Source organism: Tinamus guttatus, unplaced genomic scaffold (genome assembly GCF_059628265.1).
Source record: "Tinamus guttatus ecotype Peru unplaced genomic scaffold, ASM5962826v1 Tinamus_guttatus_pri_ptg000208l, whole genome shotgun sequence".
Classification (NCBI taxonomy): Eukaryota; Metazoa; Chordata; class Aves; order Tinamiformes; family Tinamidae; genus Tinamus; species Tinamus guttatus.
In genome coordinates this window covers 9821842-9838468 of record NW_028288742.1, presented here as the reverse complement: position 1 = coordinate 9838468, position 16627 = coordinate 9821842, and the positions used below count along the sequence as shown (strand labels likewise).

Genomic DNA, 16627 nt, shown 5'->3' with positions numbered 1-16627 from the left:
TAACTGTGAGACTAAAAAGTTCAGGGATATCTTTCTCCTCCCATGTTTTGTTTCTGTGTTCTTTTGGTACCAAAACTCCTGAGAATGAATTATGCATACATCTATCTCCATTAGATCTTGTATAAACTTCTCTTTCTGTACAGACACAGAAAAGTAGGTTAGGGGACATGAAAAGGAGGTGATGATGTAGTCCCCAGTGAGCACCTATGTTGCTCTTCATCTTTATTAATCATGTTATATTTTCAGAAAGAAAAATATTTACAGAACCTTGAAAATGGGCAGAGAACAGGCTCTTAATTCAAGTTTCGATTCATATTTCAAAGCAGTAATTCATAATGACAGCCTGATGTGTAAAACAAAGAAATGATAACCATACGAAGAAGCCTGATAATCTATTATACCAAAAATCAACAAACTCTAATAAAGATTAATCATGACAAGCTGAAACTATGTTGTATATCGAGCCTGGATACTTGCACTTAGTCCTTTTCATGCAGTGTCTTCAAACCATACCTGATGAAGAGGAATCTTGGAATTTCGAAGGAAAGACTGAACTACCACTGTAAAATTTTCATGAGTGTCATATCTGCCAGATTCAACCAATTCCTGAATGCCAAGCTGCAAGAAACAGAATTGACTAGTGATAAATCAACATTTCTCCATCATCATTTTTCTTTGAAATTGCAAGTATCAGTGGGAGGCATTTGCTTTTTAGCTGAAATACCAAGGGGCACTGACAAAAAGGAGAGCCTTTGCAGCGTGCCAGTACACTACTGCGACTGATTGCGGGGGGGACAGGATTTTGTTAACTAAAATCTCACCTATCCATCTGTATCAGGGAACAGAATTTTGCTGAACAGCTTTGCTGCTGTCATATGATATTTTGGATAATATCGAATTATCCCCTGGATAGCTTACAGGGCCCATTTGGATAAAACATTGCTATGATTTGCAATCAGACAGGTTGCTGGGCTCTCCTCATCTGAAAGTAAAGTGATTGCACCACTCCTGATGAACGTACCTGATAAGCTCTGGTAGCTTCTCTCACCATTGTCACATTTTGTGAGTTTTCTTCTCCTAGGAGGACACAGTTACATAGGTAACTGAGGGAGAGGTTAAAGGAGTGAACAGAAACAGAGACAGTTAAAACCTGAGAACACAGAAGTCACCCTGTGCCACCCAAAGCCCTCTAACACAGGAGTAACAAGATCTACACTCTACTGTTTCTGTGAAAGTGTCTGATGGTCCTTGCCATCTTTCAACATTTCAAGCCTTTTTCTGCCTCACATGAGTGATGCTGCTCTAATATCAGTTTATTTCACCCCCAGGCATATTGAGATAGCGATCACTCTACTGTGCCAGTTTACGTCCCATTCATTGCATCCAGGCATCCAAAGCCCCTGCAGCCCGACAGACACGCATTGCCTCTGGATCTAGAAGACAGATCTGTAAAATTTACTGGCTGCATTGCCTCTGAGCCTTTCCAGGCAGCAATTCCTTTTGCATTCCTGAGACACAGAATGTGTCGTTGTCTAGAGGGACAGCAAAAAATGCAAACTACCCATCTCAATAAAGTCTCTGAGAGAAACCTGCCTACTCTGCAAATACTTCCCATTTTCTCAAAAGGCCTGAAAATCCAGATAATCCTACATTTCAATCCTGCTTCAAGAAACCTTGTATCAATAACTTGAACCCAAGCCCCATAAGTCTACCTTATGTATCACAAGAAGCCTTCCATAGGAAGATACTTCACATACATCTCTAAAAACCCTAATCTAAGTCACAGGCATCTATAATCTTAGAAAAAGAAGCATAGTTCATTATAAACTGCTCTAGTGTGGCAAATTCTGTTCCTTTGAGACCTATAATGCCACAGCAGCCCTAACTCAGAGAATTCTATTTATTCAAATGCTAAATAAAGATTATTAGGTGAGTGAAGCTTTCCTAAAACTAATTGTCTGTGGAGTGCTTAGTTTGCTAGTCTGAGGTCACAAAAATGGAATGGCCCCAGCTCTTGTATCATGCTTGAAGGTGAAACAGCCCCATAAGGCTTTCAGCCAGAAAGGGAATGCTGATCTACAAATCAAATCTGCCCCCATCTTAACCAAAGATGAAGGAAATATTATGCAAAGCCTAACTTAACCAGCCTAAGAAGGTGCTCCTAGTCTGACCTGGAAGGGAACACAGCAGCCCAAATCAAAACATAGTTATACAAGGGTAAGCTACCTTTAATAAAACCCTGCCTTGAGTCTAAACTTGTTACACCAATCCTTGAGCAAAAAGTTAAGCCTCACCCCTTCTGATCATATCAGGCCCACTTTCATTCTTTTGACAGGGGACTCGACCACTTTGCTCAAGTTAAATACTGTCTCATGCACTGCCTTAGCCAACACCTTTGGAGTCACAGAGAGATCTGTAACTTTCAGGCACAGTTTAGTAGTTTAGACCACTGACCTCTAACAAGCCTGGTTCTGGCCCTAACCCTGTAAATCCCTCTCAGGCCCTAATAAAATGCAGATAGCTCCTCTCCAGCCCCAGCCCTTAGTTTCAAGCAATCCCTATTATCTACGACGCAAACTCCAGATAGGGATGCTTTAATCTCCGATCGCCACCTTTTCACCCCTAGTCTAACCCAAGTATAACCATAGTCCAGGTATCTAAAACTTCTGCTACCTTAATCATAGCCCAAGGTGCCTTATATGACCCAGCCATAGCATCAGGAGTCCTCATGCATCCCAGCTAGAAATTCCAATCTACTATTTAGCACAGATAATTCAACCCTCCAGAGCCATAAACTTTTCCAAAGACCATGTTCATGCCACTGTATCAACACTGGTCCAGAGTTGCTTAAACTCTGTAACTCGAATTAGTATAAGGAGCAGCCTGAAATAGCTGTAGAAACTGTATTTGTTCTTGGGAAGTGTTCTTTTAGGTGAAAAACAAGAGAGGCAGCTTCTTCAGACAGGATGGTGTTAGTAGCGAATGGGATGTCCATAGGACACTAATGCTATCATTGAACACCAGCTCAAACAAGGAGAAAAATGGAACAAGAATGTGCTTTATCATCACAGACAGTGAGGGCACTAGGAAGTACAGCAAGCCTTACTCTGCCAAGTAAGTGGGGCACTGAGCTTGAGTATCCACAAACAACTGCCTCAGAGGTAGGAGGTCCATTACTTCAACCAGATTCACTAGAGCTTTGGGAACCTGAAAGGAAAATCAGACCTTTGCTTAGAAAGAACTATTTAGACAGCCTTAAATGCATTCATTTTATATCACCAAGTACAAAGATTCCTCTCTCTTTTCTTTTCTGACTTGTGAGAGAAAAAAAAAAAGTTCAACTTCTCCAGTCCAGCTGTTGATCCTTACCCAGCCCCACGGTCCAGTATTCCTGTCTGTCTTTTCAGACAGCATCTCACTACCCTCAGGTGGACAAAATAAAATGTTTTTATGGAAGCCAATAGAATATATTTGGTACTAGAATGGAAGGAATGACAAATGCTAGTCTCCAACAGTTATATACTAGTAAAAGCTAGAATACCAGGACAGTTTCACAGCACTTGCCTGCTCATGCAGAATATCAAGGGTTTCTTGAATTCGTCTGGTGAAATTTACAGCTGAGTAATGATCCTGTTTTTTAATAAATAAATAAAAAGGTTACTGCTAACAAAGATAAGACATTTGGGTTGTGAGGATGGAAATGCACATGAATGCCCTTTTTCTGTGATACAGCAAGCAATATGTTTAGTGAAGCTTTCTTTTTCCTTTCTAGAGACCAGGAGCTTTAAGCCTATCAGTTAATCTAAAATGTTCAAAGTCTCCGTTATTTGGGGGTTTAAATTAAATCCCCTTGAAGCACTGGGTCCTTCATGTAACAATGGAGGAAGGAACCTTATGCAAGACATGAGGCATAAACCAGACATAGGCATGCCCACAGCCAACTGATAAGCTCTCATAAACTTAGATGAAATCTTTACTAGGCAAGGACACAGCAATAAATATAGCTATAATTAATATTTGGCAGCAGCAACAAAAACACCTATCAAGGCTCCTACAGAAGAAGGAAATCCCCCAAGCGCAACAGCTGCAGGGGAAATGAAAGTGTTCACAAGTTGGAAGTTAGTGTACAGAAGGAGAAAGAGCAAGAGCTGTCAGAGGAAAGTGGCCTCTCCTCAGCATCTGCCTATTCAGCAGCGATGATCTCCTTAAGACAGTCCTCCAGACAGCCTAAAGAAGCATCAGCTCAAAGGGTACTGAGCACCACAGCAACTTTCAATACACACCTCACCTGCTCCTAGCAGCTCCTGCACTGAGTTATCAGGCAATGAAAAACATTGCTGGAATGGACTGTTAATGGTTCAAAGCAGCATAATTCTTTTTTGAATGTCTAATGAGGCACGGCTGTCAGGAGAAGAGTTACTGTATTAGAGGAATGGAGGTTTTCTTCCCTTTAGCCCTTCCATTTTTTACTATCTTTTATGACCATGAGCAAAGACAGTTTCTGTCAGTGACTATTTCCACATCAGGCTACTGTCAGCAGCACCCCCATCAAAACACACACTACATGCAGCACATGATTGTCCCTGTTAAAGGCTCTAAGGATCAACGTGTTTCCCGCAAGGTCTTTCTACATTAACATCATAGTCCCACTACTGCTTTACTTACTTAACACTTTCTACTACTTACAGGGTTTTTGCAATAGTTGCACAGATCATTGCCTCCAATATTCACCGTTATGATCTTCCAGTCAGCACTGAGGTCAATTCTCTGTGTAATGAAGAAGAAAATAACGAGCCTGATTTTCTTTGATGGTATGTACATGGTATCCTTAAAGATGAATCTATCATGAGAAGTAACACATGTTTCTTTTCATGCTGTAACATTCAAGTCCTAGATAACTTACAGGATCAGCTTTCATTAGTCTCAGGAGAGTTCTGGCTTGCTCAGGTAAATGCCTGCGAAGAAAGACAATCAATAAGTGAAAGAAACACTCTTAGGTAGAGGGCAAAATTATGTTCTTCGGATGACTTAAATTCTATGCATTATTAGATATCAGATGAGTCAAGTGAAGAGAAACTACAGTTTCCATTTCACAGTTATCAAATTACATGTTTACATTTTATGGAAAGTAAATGTCAAACTGATTGATACAGATCTTGTGCAGATTCAGTAGTTAGTCTGGATTTATAATTTTTATACTTTTGATTTATAGTAAGATCAGCTTATTACGGTGTTTAGTGCCTACAACAGCTGAAATGCCAGACAGTGCATAGCATCCTGTATGTTTGCAGATGGTCTGATTAGAACTGGGCTGCTATGATTTCTCATGGACTAAATCAAAAAAGGAGTTGCATGAGTTAACTGGCCTCCTGAGCAAGTTTATGCACATGCAACTCTGTGGTCTTCTTGCTTTCTGGAGCTTGCACCCAGAGTCAATACCTAAACTTTCAGCTGTGTACAAACACCTTTGGGCACTCTGTTTTTCTAGCCTATTTCTATTTTTTAATAACAATCCAAGCAACTTTCAAGATTCCTCAGATAAGCTGACAACTTTGCTATTTTTGCAATAGCCATGCAAGCACACTCTCTCTCCCTTTTACATGCATACAAACATATATAAAACTGCCATAAATTTTGAATTACTAGACTGAGCACTTCAAACTTGTCCTCTGCTCCGATACATCGGTCCTCATATATGCATGAAGAACATGTCTGGAAAGCTTTAGCCTTCCAGGTAGCTCTGTGGTCTGGGATGTGCAGCATCGCTCTCCTGGCTGTTATAAACACTTTGCTGACTGTGTATCGTTTCTGGAAGCCCATCAGCTGACGTTGATAAGCATGACACACTTGTTTTGTACGGTAACCAGAGCCCAGCTCTCCTTCGCGATGCTCTATTTATTACAGAAGCAGGAGGTATTTCTCACCACCTCCCTTCAGCTGAATATTGATCTAACACTAATATAAGCCTATTTACTGGAGAACAAGCCCTGGCATACATCTATCTGTGACAGAGACACTGTATGAATCTAGTAGTTTTGTTCACTCTTGCTTTTGTCCAATGTCTTAACCTACTTATTTATGTCCCAAAACTATCACAGGCCACAAGCTGTCAAGATATTCTTTCTGTTCTCCCTGCAGAAGCCCGTAGGTTAAGGCACTGATTTCAGTAATCACCAAGAGGAAACACTGCATGTTGAGCAGACAACCTGCAACACCTTAGATTTCTCATGCAGTCATTGAACTGTTGATATACATTCCGAGTCAACAGTCAATAAGTATCCAACCTGGATACTTGGGAAGGGATAAGACTAATCGGTATGGACAAGAGACAGTCGTCCTTTGAATTAACATCCATCAATTAATTTAGATAGTAATTCAGCAGCCATTTTAACAGTAATGCCTTGGTTGCTACTGATAATAATGGCATGCATATTGGTGACTTGAAATGAAATACTATCCTCTTTCAATCCTCCTCCCACTCCAAACAGCCTCTCTAGGTTTTAACAAATGCAAAATGCAAGGCAATCACCTATTTCATTCCTTCCTATAACAAACAAAATCAGAAGTTAACATGGTCCATATAGCACTCTGTTCATGTATTCTCATGAATGGCTCAATGACAGCCATAATCCATGCACGTATTTCACTAACATGAACTGAAAAAAAAAATCTGTCACCACCACAAAATGGTACATTCAGATACAGAGGCTGTTTGATACTTCAGGGCATCTAGCACACACTTTCTGTCCAGAAAAATAAACATTTCCTGAGAATGGTAGTATGACTCACAAGTTACTCAAGGACTGCAGAAGAGCCATAAATAATACCTGACAAATCCTAAGTGACATCACTCAGATGCAGCAAACTCAAACATTTCACTTGGCTTCGGGATTTGACTTCCAAGAGCTCTTTGGAAATCAAGAGGATTTTATATATATATGTACGTATGTATATATACACATACGTACATATATATGTATATGGAGAGCTGAGTTTCATCAACTAACAGTGTCAAATGCAAGCATCCTCTGCCAGATCCCCTGTCTAAACTGTCACTGAACCCCAGCAACCATCTGCTTTTGTTAATTAAACAGCAATGACTCTTTCAATAAGAAGCCAGGCATTTCCATGATAAGTGCATTATCAGAGTACAACTTACATAGGCTCCCAGGTATGATTAGAAACAAAGGGCCAAATTCAGATGACTGCAAGACATTACATACCCAATAAATTGGCAGAGCTGCCTGCAACTGCACCAGGTCTGCAATGCACCAAAACCCAAATGTGACTATCAGCAATTCTACTTTCTTCATATTCCAGTCTGCAACTTCTTCTTTCTTTTTTTCTTTTCCCCTCCCTGTCAATCTTGCCTGTCTCTCCAGATGCCTGAGGCCGGGATTATGGAAGGTTTCACTGAGATTTTCTTCTGTCAGTTCTTTACCAACTCACTACATGCTTATTTTCTTAAAACATCCCTGCTCGCAAAGATTTATCAACACTGAACATAAAGGATAGAAACCACCACCACCAGTTTCCACCTATTTCTGGCTCATGGGGCATATAACCAGGGCTGCTGGTTTCATCTGAAAGTTGAGTTAAGCCCATGTTTCTGCACCGCCTCAACTGGTTTTGCCTGCTGTTCAGAGCAAGTCATGACAGCGCATGAGGCCCCTGGAAGGGAATTAGATGAAACATCCACTACCTGAAAGGTGAAACAAAGAGCTACATACTCAGCCTCGGCTCCAGGGACTGCCTGGTTAAGGAATGCACCAGATTCATTTGCATGTCCTGTCCCAGTTGAATAGCCCGTGATCTCGGCATTGAACTCTCGAAAGAGATCTAAAAAAGAGGGATAGCAATGAAAGGAAAATGACCTTATCCATCCCCTTCCTCCTGGGACCAGGGCACATGAGCACATCACATTCTTGCTTATGGACAGCATAGTACAGCCACTGCAGTCTCCATTTAACTAACACCCACCAAGCAGCAGCAAAAGGAGCAACCAGCGAGCAGTGACTCAGACAGCACGGGGTCACCCTGCATGTCCTGTATTGTCACTAGCGAATAAGATGAGCGGAATTCAGGATTTTGTTGTGTGCAGCTATCTTCCTTGTTATAGTGGGAAGAGCCCGAATTAAAACCCGCTCAGTCACCTGATGGGAACTTTGTGCAGCAATTCTGAAAGGGATATCAGTCATTGCAGGAGCAATAAGCTCTAGGCTTCAGCTAGAGATTTTGGGTCAGCCCTGTGGCTATGCAACATTTGACAACACTATTGACAAACTCAAAGAAAACTCCCGATGCATGGTTCAGAAGTGCTTCCACCTTGCACTGTCATCTCAACAGTAATTTCTAGGAGGAGGTAGGCAGCAGCATTCTGAGCTGATAATGAAAACAAAGCCACATTGTAAATTTAACCTCCATGATTCAATTAAACTTATTTTAATGATTTAAAAAGGCTTTATCAAAATAGCATCTATAGCTAATAGCATCTAGTGCTCTAGTAATAGCACCTAGTGAAACAATCAATTATTTAAAATTGCTTATTAGTAAGATATTCTTGTTAAATTCTGCTCATAATAATGAGCAGAGAGGGACAGTTTATTGACCCTCTTCAAGTAGAATTTATTATTATAGCTCATCCAAAGTGGCTTTACTGGTGGCTTTACATTAACAACAAGCCAAGTTAGGAAAAGTTGTGGGTATTAGTAAAAAGAGAGTTAAAATTATTGTCCTCAGATTACATGTACAAGTAGTATTTACCAAAAATGCCGATGCCTGTAAACATACATCTTGCGGGCAGGGGGCAGACAAAAACCCTGTGCTAGAAATTTATTAAAAGCAAACACTAATTGCATAACAAATATGGACAAAGTGAGCTTATTTAGAAAGTCAAGTAACACCCATTAAGCAGTTTCGAAAGAGGGGAGAAAAGGTAGGGATTTTGTAGTTTCTTCTCAGTATCACTGATGAAGCAAATGTTTTTTTAATTAGTCTTAGGATATTGTTTCTTTGAAAGGAATATCTTGTGAATTACTCTCCAATACGTTGAAGGCATTTAGAAAGATCTCTCTACAAACCTACCACTTGGCCCATTCCCTCTTTTTAATTTCAGTAGTCAGGTCTAAAACAATTTACTTACTAGGTAGAGTTGTCACATCTTTTAAGGAAGCATCCCCTCCAATACTAAAAAGAGAAAGAGAAATGCCAGTCAATTATGTCTTAGCTGGACACAGTCTAGCTTTTTATGGCCGTGTGTGTGGCATATGGTAAAAGTTCTCCAGTTATCCCTGGTCCAACAGAAAGTTCTGGAACAGCAAGCCTGAAGGGGAATAGCAAACTACTACTTTGAGAATAAAAGCCAAAAAATATGACTTGTTTGTCTAGTGATTTTTCTCTAGTTCTGTAGATCTCCAATTTCCCCTCTCCACACAGAGAGACAAACTGTTATGAGCAGCCCAAAACAAAAGCATGAGAGGAGCCAAAAGGCTGGCTGAAAGTCTATTGCTGAAAGCTCTTCATGTGGAACCACCTTTATAACAACACCAGAACTCTTCATAAGAAATGCTGGCCGGATAAACAACTCTTTCCACTGTCTGTCATATGAAAGTTCCATGGAGAAGAGAACAATACTTTTAATGGCAGGGGAGACATATCTCCTCATCACCTTGGACAAAGGCTTACCTCCAAGAGAGTCCTCGGTATTCAGTGCTCAGATCTGTGAGATTATCTGAGGCAATTCCTGTACCAGCCTGGACATTAGTTTTCATTAACCAAATGAAAGGAAAGCACAATTATTAATACCACAGTCATTCAAAGTCACTTTATTCATTTCTGAATGGGTCTCTTCAAAAGCTTTAGAGGCATCCGGCTTCTCCCAAAACCTCCTCCCCGCAAAATGCATCAACTTCTTTTAAGCTTATTCACAAGTATTGTATTGTGCATGATGCACAAGATAAATGACAAAGCAGAGGTTTGAAGGCTTTCTTCACATAGCTCTAGATGAAGTGAATAACATTTATAGCTGTATTAGTTATGAAAGATGAAAACATCTTAAACTCATAAGAAAATTCAGGATAACGACACAACATGAAGACAATGCAGGCAAGAAAAACAGGTATCTCAGAAACAAGAAGTCCTGTAATAACATTATCCTGTTTTCAGAAGTGCTGTGCTACACAGAGAAATTTATAATAGCATTACAGCAAGGAAGGAAGCACTCTATACTTGCAATGAAAATGGGGACAAATTGACAGTTACATCCCTCTCAAAACCACCAGAACTCAAAAGGCGAGTGATTGCCTGCAGTAATACTACGGTGTCATATTAAACGCGAGTACCTGGGTAGTACTGCAGAACAGCACAATACCAGGCAGACTGTCCATTGCTGCCTCAGATTAAACAGTGCTGTAGAACTCTCCTACACACGAGCTTTGTCAAATAAACACACAGTCAGAGTTCAAAATGTCTGTGTATTGGCCAAATGCAGCCCAGACAGTAACGCGCAAATGCTGTTTCTATGAAAAAGGGTGTTACTCTCAGTTCCCGCATGCTATACTTAGAAGCAGAAACACCTGTAGAGTCCTGGTTATCATCATATGGCAACCGCAACCAGATACTGACCGTCTCGTCTTTGTCATTATTGCAGTTTTGCATTCAAATACGTCTATTTATTTCAGTAGCCTCTTGTGTGTAGGAGTTTCAGCATCATGCCTGCCAGATAGTTATAAAGACTTCATAGTTTGTATGCACCATGTCTTTGTTATTCAGGCTCAGAACTGGGGAACCTGGATTCCAGTTACATCTTTCTGCCCAGCATTTCCTATGGGCTGGCTGTAGGATTTTGGAGGCTTTAGCCAATGGTAAATTAGGCAAAAAGATGTAATCAGAATTCAGGATGTCTGACTTGATACAAGTTCCTCCTAGCCTACCAAACACGGTGAGATTCCTCAGGGAGAATTAAATCTTAGGAACAAACTGGCTATGAGTTAGAACAGGAACAACAGAGTGAATAATTTCTGAAATGGGTGAAGCCAGAGCACTCTTTCTTTGTAGATACATATCTCATTGTCCAACATCTCTTAGTCACACTGTTCCTGAAAGAACTGAGGCAAAAGGACAGGTTCACTAGTTCTTTCTTATTCAGAAAAATAAACAAAAATACACACGCACCACAATAAATAAATAAATTAAAACACACAGTAACTTAAGGCTTGTGAAAAGTCCTATTAGTTTCCTATTAGCTTCATCCGATCTCTTCTGTTTCCTATTCAACGAACACTTTAAGCATGTCCTTAAATTATTTGCCTGTGTTCAAAAGTACATGAATATTTGCCTGAGGGAACAGAGTGCTGGAGAATTGATACCTCTTTCTTTTCTAGCTCCTAACTCTATCATCATCCATGGATGAATGAATCTTTACTTCCAGGACAACAGCTATTTCCGTAACACCACGGCAGGTGTATGTTGGCAGTTTTACCAAGAAAACAGTAAAAACACCATCGTCTTACCGTCAAAGAGTCCCCAAGGGCTGCTATGACTTTCACATCAGCTGGCTTCAGGGCATGCACTGTAGAAGGAAAGAGGTGCAGTTGAATACGCACAGGAAATAATTACGCGTTTTCACCACTATCTGTTTGAAATCTGCCATTGTATATTCTGGTGCTCAGTTACATTGTTTTTGCAGTACCCAGATGATGAAACAGAAGCTTTCTCCAGCTCATTTTACATGGTTAAAGCAGCATCATATGTGCATTAGTTATCTTTTTTAATGGCTAACATTGCTACCCAAAACAAGACAGAAGAGCAAGGAGAAAAATCACAACACATTGTAAGCAATATTGAGCACTGAGATGAGAGTGAAACGCTGCAATATCAGACAAAGCAGGATGCCATACTAAATGCTAAATTCAGAAAAAGACTAAGGAGACAGCTAGATGGTATTTTTTGAAAAACTGAGTCTTGTGACATCCCAGACTAACATGCTGGAAGCTGGACTTCCAGCCCCCATCCCAGAAGTGTTGGTGATGACATTTATAGGCTATGTCATCATGCAAGTCTGAATTTTCTCATATGATATTTTGAAGCTCTCTACTATCAGCAAGTCAAGAGGAGCTCTTTAGTCAGAATGTGTCCTTGTGTGATCAATTGGCATTATATCTATTAACTTGTTGCTGAAAAACACTACATCTTGCTGAGCAGCATTTTTCATGGCCCAGCAGTCATTTCAGCAAAACCAAAAAACATTCTAGAAAGACAGTTGAAAGTATTTCAATCTCTAGACAAAACGGGCAAGACTACCTGAAGCTGGAGAAGGGGAGGAAGGAGTCCAGTCTTCACATAGCAGCTCACTTCCATAACTCTAAAGAGGAGAGAGACAGAAGAAAGCTGAATAGCATTTAGCTAGGAAATAGTCAGTAGTAACTACTTACCTCTTAACAGAGAGCAAATGGGTAAACCAGAGCAGGTTTACTATGTAATTATATGAGACAGACTTTGCTTCACTAGTCATAGTCAGTATCAATCAGACTAGAGCAGCATCCTGTCCTGATCATTGTGCCACCTGAACATGTGCTTTTACAGGTCTTACAAATGCATTTTACCTAACTCAAGGAGCACTTTCCTGTTCTGTGCTGTGCTCTTCACCTCCCGAAGACCAATTTTGCCTGTCATGCAAGACATGACTCATCTGGCTATCACACAGAAACATGTGCTGCAGAGCAGCAGTGGGATGGTGCTGTTGACACTTACTGGAGCTTGGCTAGGGTATGTGTAATTACTGTTCTTATACGTCCGCAGGAATGGCTCAGCCTGCAAAGCAAGACAATCTGTGTCAATGTGAAGCATCAGAACAACAAGTAGAGATTTGTTTCCCCACTGAAGCAATGCCATTCAGTACAGATACTGAAGTCTAAGTGGTCTAAGCAGGCTGGAGACCCTGCCCCGATGTTTCAATCAATCCAGGCACGGCTATCAGGAAGCTTATTCCTAGGAAGAGCCTGTCCTCCATCCTGTGGGGTGTGGGAAGGGCGATTATACTAGGTGGCACCAAATACTCAGGGGAGAAACTGAGACCCCTCTGGAGGGCAGTACTCCAAGCTGCTGGCAAAGACTCACCCAGATAACGCAGCCATTCCCAGCGGCACTGCATATAACAAAGCACAAATGCCCTTATCATTTACCTCACTTGGACATTTGAGAACAATTTCCTCTTGTACTTGTTGATTATCTGTCTTCTGACCTACAGGTTCCAGCTGTGGGGAAAACAGGGGGGAGGAAGAATAGAAGAAAAGCAGATGAGTATTGGCCAGCAGAGGTAACCATTTTACCAACCACTGGAAATCATCTCTACAGCATAGCAAGAGGATTACCATGCTGTGCCTCTGCCTGACCACCCCCTCCAATCACAGTACCTGATGTCCCAAGATTTTATCTTGAAAGCTGTTTTCACATACTAAATGGCCTATCCTATTCCCATGATATGTCAGGAATGTGCTGTAATAATCAAAATACCAGGTAGGCATTATCTCCTGAGAGAAGTCCAACAACCACAGCCTTAACATGTTCTGGGATGTGTTATTTTGATATGGGTGGTTTCAGGTCGCTTTCCTTCAGGTGAGCCCTCTTTTCCTTTGCAACCACCACTGTCAGTTCAGAAAAGATATGGCTATCCACATAGTGCTGCTCTAATTCTTTTTCACTGCCAAAGGCAAGACAGGAAAGATGAGGAAAAAGCAATACAAGGTTTAAAATCTTACCATGTTATTCCACAAACCACGTGCAGCCTGAGAATGAGCTTTCTGGCTGAAGTGGAAACAGTCTGGGGCAAAATATGAGTTGTCAGGTAAACCTTCCTAGAGGAAGGAACAAGGGTTGGATTATCCTCTCTTTATTCCAATGCAATATCCCAGTTGACTTTGAACCAAGAAGCCACAAAGGCCTTATGGATGAGGAGAACTGAGCTGGACCAGAAAGCTCTAGAAACTCAGAGATGAGAAGCCCTTTAAAGGTTTTTAGTATACGATTTCTAGAGTCATTCAATATTTACTGCATTATTATTTATGATTGCAAGGGGGTGGCTTCAGTGCCCCCAATGGTGTCTTCAGGGCCCATTTTTCTATTTCTCATTTTCTCCAGGCTATGCCCTAAGTGTTTTCTGCAATTTTGGATGTTAGCTCTACTGAATATAGTAGCACCCAGAATAATGCTGGTCACATTTGCAGCCAAGGTAAACTTGAAAAGTCAGGGGAATGACACTAGGATTTAACATAGGAGTTCTTCTGTTGTTGCTATTTTTACCTCTGTCCTTGGCAAACTTATATTCACCAAAAATGGCTGCAAAACCACTGTGAAGTCTTCCTTGGTGTCATACCTTCCAGTCTCCACTAATTGCATAGTTCTCTCCTAAAGAGTTAAAAAAAAAAAAAAAAAAGTGTCACTACTGTTCCTTCTCTCTCATTGAGATCACTGGGGCCCTCTAACTTACAGCTCATCCAGAGATTCCCCCATCCCAGGGCAGGAGCCCCAAAGTTACTGTGACTTACAGCCTGTGCTAGGCAGCAAATGCAGAGGTTTGAAAAACTCATGGAAGATTTCTTTGCAAAAAGGCAGCCTGTGGCCTACTACCTGACACAGGCAGCGCCCTGCTCATTAATTAGACTTTGTGTCAAAAGAGTTTCTTCCAGAACCACTAAAGGATTTTCAGTTTGGCTGTCATCCCATCCCTGAGTTTCATTCCTGAGTTATCAAGTTCTTTTCTTTGACTTAATCTGATTTCCAACAAGATAAGTTGTCAAAAAACTGCTGGTTCCCTGACATACACTACTCTTCTATGGCTCTTTAACAAATTGCTTCTTATCTGCTTTGTTATTTTATTGAACTGGAGTTGTAAAGAACTTCAGCAGTGCAATTACCTGATAGCCTACACCCATCTTCCTCCTCCCCTCCTTTACAATCACTGCTGCAAAATGTCATTAAAGTGAACAGAATCTGTCCTCCAACTTCAAATACCTGCTCAGTGGTCCCTTGATAAAGTCATTTCCAACAGACCTGGTATTACTAATAAAACTGCCTGCTCATTATTCCCAACAGAACAAAAAGAGACTATTGCTAGGGAAGAAGGACTATATTTACTCTTAAAATTCCATTTGTCTTACCTGATACTTTTTATTCAAGGAGAGAAACATCTCAAATTCACTGGAATTGACATCATAGTTTAACCCACAAGGGCATAACATCCTGCAGAATAAAACAATAAAACAATATGCTGAGATTTTTTTTTGTGCTCCTTTTCACAGTTGAAAAGCTGCAGAGTAAAAAGCTTCTCTGAAGGGAGATTTTTCTGAATGACTACTCACTGACATTAACTCCCAGCTTTGAGTTTCTGGAGATTGAGCAGAAGCATTTTTAGGGACAGATTCAGGAATATAAAATAAGGAAAATGTTACATGTGAGCACAATCTAATTTTAGGTGCATCTGTGCACCTTGTTTCAATAGAATTATATGAGCATACTTAAGGATGGAGCTTCCACAAGTTTGCTCTAACCTGTTTGATGGTCACAAGTTGCAGTGAGTTTCATGCTAAGGGTGGTGGTGCCACAACAAGTGCCCAGAGATGCTGGAGAATCTCTGTTCTTAGAGGGATCACAGCTTGACCAGACAAAGCCCAGAGCAACCTGCTTCACCTTTGAAGCTGACCGTACTGCACTCAGGGGTTTGGGAGGAGACGACCTCAGATACGCCTTCCAACCTGAGCTATTCTAAGTTTTCATGAACTAGCAATGACCACCTTTAACATGCCTTATAGTTTTGACCCTTCAAGCACTTGAGTGTTTTTCTCCTGCTTTTCTCCCATTCTGGGCACACCTCATTATCACTTGAGAAACCGAAATGAGAACTGAACACTTAATAAATAAATAAATACTCCTATATTGGTGCAGTTATGTGTCAAGAATATATGCACCTCTGCCTGCAAATTGACAAGTATTAATGGAGAGTAATTAACAAAACAACATGATTTATTTTCATAGGACATCTATATGAAAGATAGAACAACACTAAGTAGGATATTCAGAAGTATTTTGGTGAGTAAGGCAAAAATGGCAGGGACTTTATTAAGGTTATTGGCTATTCTCTGAAATTAAGACACAAGCTTTCAGGCACAAGGCTCTTCAAATCAGCTCCATGGCATTTATTTTTTCACATAGAGCCAGTTCAGTATATATATTTGTATATATTTGCTGCCAGACAAGAACATGTCAAATTCAACCTGACACTAGAAATGATAAGGGGAAGGTTACAGGTATCTCATGATAATCTAATCCTCCAGGCTCCTCTAACTACATCCCTGCCTGATGACTAGATCTTGAAATATGCATGCAACCTAGCCAGTGGCCTTATCTGAAGAAAAATCACAACAGCCCAACTGAAGCACCAGTATTCTGAGTTGAGGAGCTAATTCGCCGTCCACAGTCACCACAGAGCCCTTAAATCGCAACAAGAGATCTGCATCTGTGTTCCTCCTGTAAAACCACCTTCTTCTGTGAGACCCTTGAGATGTCTTTGCTAGCCCAGCCAGGGGCTGTCAGCCTGCAGAGGCCCTTGTAGCTGATGGGACCCAGCCAGATG

The 16627-nt window shown here is 40.8% G+C and overlaps 1 protein-coding gene across 1 annotated transcript in view; it reads right to left on the bottom strand.

Moving 5' to 3' along the window:
- The window catches only part of PLB1 (phospholipase B1), a 79896-nt gene that overhangs the window by 24770 nt on the left and 38499 nt on the right, over nucleotides 1-16627 (bottom strand). The window contains exons 24-39 of the mRNA XM_088524311.1: nucleotides 15156-15237; nucleotides 14299-14403; nucleotides 13758-13853; nucleotides 13182-13253; nucleotides 12751-12810; nucleotides 12301-12361; nucleotides 11511-11569; nucleotides 9685-9752; nucleotides 9143-9186; nucleotides 7731-7839; nucleotides 4904-4955; nucleotides 4687-4767; nucleotides 3565-3630; nucleotides 3107-3207; nucleotides 1022-1103; nucleotides 514-618 (exon numbers count right to left, since the gene is read on the bottom strand). Of these exons, the coding sequence (XP_088380437.1) occupies nucleotides 514-618; nucleotides 1022-1103; nucleotides 3107-3207; nucleotides 3565-3630; nucleotides 4687-4767; nucleotides 4904-4955; nucleotides 7731-7839; nucleotides 9143-9186; nucleotides 9685-9752; nucleotides 11511-11569; nucleotides 12301-12361; nucleotides 12751-12810; nucleotides 13182-13253; nucleotides 13758-13853; nucleotides 14299-14403; nucleotides 15156-15237 (1243 nt within the window). The remainder of the gene's footprint in view (nucleotides 1-513; nucleotides 619-1021; nucleotides 1104-3106; nucleotides 3208-3564; nucleotides 3631-4686; nucleotides 4768-4903; nucleotides 4956-7730; nucleotides 7840-9142; nucleotides 9187-9684; nucleotides 9753-11510; nucleotides 11570-12300; nucleotides 12362-12750; nucleotides 12811-13181; nucleotides 13254-13757; nucleotides 13854-14298; nucleotides 14404-15155; nucleotides 15238-16627) is intronic.